Below are 7,972 nucleotides of genomic sequence, written 5' to 3'. Positions count from 1 at the left end.
CCAGATGGTAAAACAAAAAGACAATGAGACAAATAATAGAAAATGGACAAAACATAAGATCATCCACAAGAACTGATGTATAACTAATAGGTGACTCAGTGTACAGTGTTCTAGAAGAGAGAAATCAGAGGGGAGAGGAAGTTTGCAAAGAAACAAGAAACGCTGGTAGAGCTAATGAGCAGAGGCCTCCAGATTATTGGTTCTTCTGGGCTCACTGAATGCCCAGCAGAACCAATGAAAAAAGTCCCAAACCAAGAGATCAGGAGATAAAAGATCCTAAAATCTTTCCAGAGAGGGAACAAAAGATGACCTACAAGAAATTGAATTAAAAAAAAAAAAAATCCGTCTTAGCAGCAACACTGAATGCTTACAAACAATGAAGCAATTCTGAGAAAAATTCTTTTACTCTAGAATTCTGTGCATAGCTAATGTAAGGGGATAATGAAGACTTCAGGTATATAGTGACTTAAATGATTCCTGGGAATTTTTTCTTAGTAACCATGCTAGGAGATCTTTTTTAAACTAAATGATATGTGTTAAAGAGAACCTTGCCTGTTTCTCACCTTTGCTTTTTTCATTGGCCCTGGGCTTGATTCATATTCATAGGTTTGAATGAACTCATTTGGGTATGCTCCTCCAAAATAAGGGAGTAATTCACAAAAGAGGAATAATTATATGATCTTGAAAATGGAGCTCCAAAGAGTAGCCAGCCCAGATCCTGACTGGAGCAGGAAGATGACATTTCCAAAATAAAAAGGGGGGTAGGATGGGTGGTAAGACACTTGATAAAATAGATTATATACAGCCTTTTAAAATAACTAATATGAGGATAGTGCATTTATTAAATAGAAATAAAACAGATAACCCTCCAAACTATGCATAGTCATAATTAAGATTATGTAATAACTTTTTAAAATTTATATATATATATACATATATATATAATTTTTTTTTTTGTACAAGCAGGGTCTCATTATATTGCTCAGGCTGATCTCCTACTCCTGGCCTCAAGTGATCCTCCTGCCTCAGCCTCCTGAAGTGCTAGGATTACAGGCACAAGCCACTGTGCCTGGCCAGAACTTTTTATTGATTTGGCTAAAAATTAGTGACAACACCATATGAAAATAGTTAGTAGAGGTGTAGGGTATAGGATCTAATGCCTCATCTTACAGCAAAAAGTAAGTAGATGCTGTCTAAAATAATTAGTCATAAAGCAATAATATAATCAAAATTGAGCAATATCGTTAAAGTGGAAAATGGTTCTGGTCTGAAGTATGCAGACCTGAGTCCCAACTATGCTACCTTCTAGCTCTGTGGTTTTGGCAATTTACTTAATCTCTTACAACCATTGTTTAGTAATTTATAAAACAGGGATGATACAACATAGGATTGCTGTGAGGATTAACTGAAACACGGGTGAAGTACTTAGCTCAGTGGTTAGCAGACAAGTGCTATTGTGTTTCTTATGATAGGGATGGTGTTGCCGATACATTATCTAGCTATTTGACTACTATTGTTATGCCTCCCTTTACCTTTCTTGTTTTTATTCCCCCGCTTATTGAAGTTCATTCTTTCTCTATTCAGTTTGCCCCTTATGTTACCTGCTAAAAGTAATTTTTCTTCTTCTTTTTTTGCTAAATGTGTTTTTCTTTGTCCTTCTTCTCACTTAGATTTCTTCTTCCTGGAAAGCCTGATATTTGACCAGATGGCAATAACATTTGAAGATGTGACTATTATTTTTACTTGGGAAGAGTGGAAATTCCTGGATTCTTCTCAAAAAAGGCTCTACAGGGAGGTCATGTGGGAAAACTACACAAATGTCATGTCAGTAGGTAAAGTTTATCCCATCTTACAGAGAATAGACTTAGTTTCTTCTAGAACCAGTTTTGCGGAGTATTTTGGTTTTTTATCTAGGTGTTGTATTGAAATGTTGGAAGAATCTGGATGTTGTATTGAGTAGAGGAAGAAATAGTCTCAAAAATGTGTCTTAAATCAGGTTACAAATAGAATACAAAGCAAAACATCTTCTAGGACGCCTAGGCTATATAATTAATAGATATTTATGATTATTATTTTTAGTTATTTTCAGGATTACCTTTAAGCACCCACCTCCATACATAGTGGACTTTGTGTGGTACTACATTTCTTTTCTCTTCATACTATTTGTACATGTTAGCTTTTATTGTATAGTGATTATGCCAAACTTAGTGGCTTAAATCAAATTATTATTTTTCATTATCCTTATGGGCTGGATGGATGGATCTTTTATCATGGAGAGATTTGATTGGGGCTGGACAGATGAGGCTGGTGGGCCTGACTCACATGTCTGGCAGTTGGCTTAATATCTATGGGGATGATGGGGATGTGTTGGCCCTATGTTTCTTTTCAAATGAGCTAACCCAGGCTCATTTACATGGTAGTGATCCTAGGAGTTTCAAAAGCATTGAGAGAGAGGGAAAGCATTTTTCACATCTCTGCTTGTGTCACTTATGCTGTTGTCCCAGTGACCAAATAAATTGTACATCCAAGCCTAAAGACAGAATAGAAAGAGAACACCAAAGGTGTAGACAAAGAAAGTCGCAAGTTATTACAGCCATTTTTGCTAAACAATCTACCACATTATTCTATAACAGAAAAATAAGAACAATATATTTAATTTTTTTTATAATATCCACATAAAGTAATCTAATTGAATATCAATCTTTAATATTATTTCCATGAAGCAGTTGACCTTACTCTTATTTCTAACAGTACCTGGTAAATAGTAGATGCTCAAGATATGCTTGTGGAATGAATAAATAAGCAAATGAATGAACACATTTGTGAATGTACAAAACAAATGAATTTCAGACTCATGGAGCAGCCAAAGTCCTAACCCTTCTTTCCTATCCCCATCCACACATATATTCCTGTCATTCCAGAGGTCATTGATTTAGAAACTTGAAAATTTTTAAACACAACCTTTATCTCACCACTAGATTATCTCCTTATTCTTCTAGGAAACTGGAATGAGAACTGCAAATCCCAAGAAGAAAGATTCAGACATTTACAATATGAAAACTTTTCCTGCTGGCAAAGCTGGAGGAATGCCGACACTCAGATATATGAGAATCAGAACTATGAGGAAACTATTCAAAGGGTAGATTCCAAAGACCTAAAGCAGCAAGACCTTTCCCAGTGTCAAGAATGGTTAATACTCTCCACACAAATACCAGGGTATGGGAACTATGAACTGACTTTTGAAGGCAAAAGCCCTAGGAACTTAAAATATAAAAAGTTTATACCTTGGCAGTCCTTAGAAACAAAAAACACTCAAGACTATAGTAGAGAAATCTACGTGAATGATTCCCATGGTTTTCAAGGGGGCAGATACCATCTTGGCATATCCAGGAAAAACCTCTCCATTGAAAAGGAACAGAAGCTCTTAGTTCAGCATTCTTGTTTCCCAGTGGAGGAAGCCTTTCCAGAGTACACTGGGGAGACATGCCAAAATGACCTGAAAGACTCAGTGGAAGACAAATACTGCGGATGTAACAAATGTAGAGAAATTTATTATTGGAACTCACAGTGTATTCACAGGAGAAAACAGCTTGAAGAAAACCTCTATCAATGCTCCATCAGCACAGCATTCTTCTCTCAGAGATCAGACTTATGTAGACATCCAAGAATCTACATAGGTAAGAAGCTGTATGGATGTGATGAAGTTGACAGTAACTTCTGTCAGAGCTCAGCAGTTCACTTTCATCAAAGAGCCCACATGGGGGAGGTACCTTATATCTGTGATGCGTGTGGTAAGAGCTTCAGTCAGATCTCTAGTCTTGATAATCATCAAAGAGTCCACACAGAAGAGAAACTCTACACATTTGAGTGTGATAAGGACCTAAGTAGGAATTCATTACTTCACATTCACCGGAGACTTCACATAGGAGAGAAGCCTTTTAAGTGTGATCAGTGTGGTAAGAGTTTTAGTCGGAGTTCAATACTTCATGTTCATCAAAGAGTCCACACAGGAGAGAAACCATATAAGTGTGATGAGTGTGGTAAGGGCTTCAGTCAGAGCTCAAATCTTCGAATCCATCAGTTAGTACACACAGGAGAGAAGTCCTATAAATGTGATGACTGTGGCAAGGGCTTTACCCAGCGTTCAAATCTTCAAATTCATCAGAGAGTGCATACAGGAGAGAAGCCATATAAATGTGATGACTGTGGAAAGGACTTTAGTCACAGCTCAGATCTTCGCATTCATCAGAGGGTCCACACAGGGGAGAAACCCTATACTTGTCATGAATGTGGGAAGGGCTTCAGCAAGAGTTCAAAGCTTCACACTCATCAAAGAGTACATACTGGAGAGAAACCCTATAAATGTGAAGAGTGTGGCAAGGGATTCAGTCAGCGTTCACATCTTCTCATTCATCAGAGAGTCCATACAGGAGAAAAACCCTATAAATGTGATGATTGTGGAAAGGGCTTTAGTCATAGCTCTAACCTTCACATTCATCAGAGGGTCCACACAGGAGAGAAGCCTTACCAATGTGCTAAGTGTGGTAAAGGTTTCAGTCATAGCTCAGCTCTTCGAATTCATCAAAGAGTCCATACAGGAGAGAAACCTTATAAATGCCATAAGTACTATAAGGGATTTGATCAGAATTCACATCTTCACAATAATCATAGAAGAGAAAGCTTATGAATCTTATTCATTAACAGGTATAATCAAAGCTTAACCTTTAAACCCAATAAATGCTGCTGGTAAGGAAATCCTATAAATAAGACAAGTAATCCCACACAACTTTATAGTTTGCTCTAACTTCTACTAAAAATTATTTGCTTCAAGAGGAGATCCTTAGGAGGATTTCTATATATTTAAAATTAAAGGGTATTTTCTTTACCCACTATAAATATAATACATAGTCATTATAAAATATATTAAAAATTTAAGGAGAAAACTCTTCCTCCTGTTTCATTCTAGTCTTTTTTTCTGTGCATTTTGATATGCATGAAATTATTCTGTGTGTGTGTTCAACTTTTTATTTTCACTGACTTCAAAACATTTATTCAAATTTTGGTTTGAATTGAAACTGGCTAGCCATCTTTAACACATCTCTTGACTCCCCTGTAAAGTTTCTAGGAAGTCACAGAAAAGATAGAAACACACAAAACTTGAAACTTAAACTATTTGCTCAAATATGGAAGTACTAACTATAAGACCAGTAGAAGTCAATTGTTTATGAAACAAAAGCCACTTAATAAAAGATAGGAAAACACTGTATGAGCTTGCATTTGAGGTATCTGAGTATATAGTAGAGATGTTATCTCTGTCAAACAGAAAACTCAGGGACCATCCTTCTGTTGCAGGGGTGCTGCATTTTCAGGTGACCACAGTGCACTCTTATCCCTTCCCTTCCCCAGTTTTCCACATTTATTCATAGTTTCAGACACAAAGTAACAAGAAGTACAAGATTTAGTTTCTCTGAGATGTGAAAGATGTGGACAAAAATTGATAGTAGTGAATGCTAGAAACAATACTGCATTGGTTCAGAATCAGGGATTCAAGCAGTAGAATTTTATTTAGTCTCAGTAGAACAGGGTAGTAATAGAGAAATATCTGCTAGGAACAGAATTGAAGTCAGAGCTGTGTCCAACAATGAACCCTCAAGCTATTTATGTAAGAAGAGAATTTAGCTATTATAAAAATATAGAAGAGTTGATAGAAATACAGAATACCAACTATTGATATGCAAATACACTTAGGTAATCCTTGCCAAGAGAAATAAAAAGTGCACCTGTTTAGGGAACTAAGAGAGAATTTCAATATCAACAAAAGAAATATCATCCTCAAAGCTTAGAAATCTATTGCCCTGAAAATTAGCTGCTTAAGGCTCCAGAGGAAATATTTTATTTTCGTTTTTTGTTTTTGTTTGTTTTAAATTTCTTAGATGAGATCTGATTTTTTTATTTATTATTTTTTTTATTTCAGCATATGGGGGTACAAAAGTTTAGATTACGTATATTGCCCTTGCTCACCCACCCCCACTCAGAGCTTCAAGCATGTCCATCCCCTAGACAGTGCGCATTACACTCATTATGTACATATACACCCATTCCCTCCCCCCCCCACATCTGCCCGACACCTGATTAATGTTATTCCTAAATAATGTACTCTTAGGTGATGATCAGTGAAACCAATTTGATGATGAGTACATGTGGTGCTTATTTTTCCATTCTTGGGATACTTCACTTAGAATGGGTTCCAGCTCTATCCAGGAAAATACAAGAGGTGCTATATCACCATTGTTTCTTATAGCTGAGTAGTACTCCATGGCATACATATACCACATTTTATTAATCCACTCATGTATTGATGGGCACTTGGGTTGTTTCCACATCTTTGCAATTGTGAATTGTGCTGCTATAAACATTCAAGTGCAGGTGTCTTTTTTTATAGAATGTCTTGTTCTTTTGGGTAGATGCCCAATAATGGGATTGCTGGATGATTAACTTTTTGGTGAAAAATAAAATTAGGCTTTCATCTCATGATCTACATCAGAATAAAATATACATTGATTAAAACACAAGTTTTCAAGTTGTATTCCATGAACCTCCATATGGTTTCATGAAGACTGGTGCCTCAAAAAGAACCACAAATTTAGCCCCATTTTTGTCTGTTTCCTATACAAGAATAACATAAGATTTCATTTTTATTAAAAAAAGGAGGATCCACCCCTTAAATACAAAATGTTTAAAATTCTCTACAGTGGATTTTTATATGGTTGAAAACACATATACACACATGCATTTTTTAAAAGTTACATGAAAGAACTAAAAAATACCTAGGAGTTTAACTACATAAAAATTTTAAAACTGTGGGTCAAAAACATGGAAATCAGATGACAATAGGAAATATATTTGCCATGATTATGACAGTATGAACTTTTATAAATTAAATGGACACCTGGTTAAAAAAATTGACAAAGGGCATAAACAGAAAAGCAATGAAATACCACTTTTAACAAAATGATAATAGCTGTTTTCAGTGAGCAGATGGAGTGATGTATACTTATACACTACTTATGATGAGAGTAAATTGATACAGATTTTTTTGGAAAAGCTATTTGGCCAATCATAAGCCTATTGATACTCTTCACTACAGTAATTCTACATCTAGGAATATATCCTATTTGAAGTGCCATTATTCAGCCTACCACACTAATAGATGTCAGGGATTCCAGTGAGTAATTCGATATAAGAAAGTTAAAGAACCTTTCATAGAAAAGGTAAAACTAGAGCATTATTTTTAAGGGTAAGTATCAGATTAATAGGGAAGTGGTATAAAAATCTAGGTTTCTTTCAGATTTGTACTGTATATCAAAGCCTATTTATCATCTGTAGTAGTAGCTGAATAGTTTATAAAGTCTACTTGGGGGAGTCTAAATTCTCATTCTCATGTTTCCATTTAATGGAAACTCTTATCCTTATCCTAGAGCTCTCATCAGAACTCTTATCCTTATTCTAGAGCTATGATGTTACTGAAAGAGCCTGTTATCAAGAAGGCTGGATATAATTCTTAGTGCCTATGCTAACTAGAACTATAACCTTAAAAATTTACCTAGCATCTTGAGGCTTGTTTCCTCAATTATAGTATGAGAAGTTTAACCTAGATTATTTCAAGTATCGCTTCTATTATTATTAGGTTATTAAGTATGGAATGTCCGATTTCCTTAAGTACTAAGTTTGACAGTTGATATATATGTATGACATTTCACTTTGATACTTTTTGTGTGTGTGTGAAGGCATACAACCTCATTCTTTCAAATGCATGTTTTGGCTTGTGATTATCTTTCAGATTTTTTTTAGAAAGCACTTTGTGAAACCACAGATAAGTTAAAAATTTGTATTATTTTCGGATATGAGTTCCTTCATGGAACGAATGCAGCGCAGACAGCTCAAAATATCAACAAAGTGTTTGGGAAGGATG

The 7,972-nt window shown here is 35.5% G+C and overlaps 1 protein-coding gene across 1 annotated transcript; it reads left to right on the top strand.

Annotated features, from left to right (window-relative positions):
* Positions 1 to 1,690: 1,690 nt before the first annotated feature.
* On the top strand, positions 1,691 to 4,687 carry ZNF214 (zinc finger protein 214). Its single transcript, XM_069469492.1, has 2 exons — positions 1,691 to 1,832; positions 3,000 to 4,687. The coding sequence occupies exons 1-2, from the start codon at positions 1,706 to 1,708 to the stop codon at positions 4,685 to 4,687; spliced, it is 1,815 nt and encodes a 604-aa protein (XP_069325593.1). The 5' UTR covers positions 1,691 to 1,705.
* Positions 4,688 to 7,972: the final 3,285 nt, after the last annotated feature.

Source organism: Eulemur rufifrons, chromosome 6, assembly GCF_041146395.1.
Source record: "Eulemur rufifrons isolate Redbay chromosome 6, OSU_ERuf_1, whole genome shotgun sequence".
In the NCBI taxonomy this organism is placed as follows: domain Eukaryota; kingdom Metazoa; phylum Chordata; class Mammalia; order Primates; family Lemuridae; genus Eulemur; species Eulemur rufifrons.
This window is presented reverse-complemented; position numbering and strand designations above follow the sequence as displayed.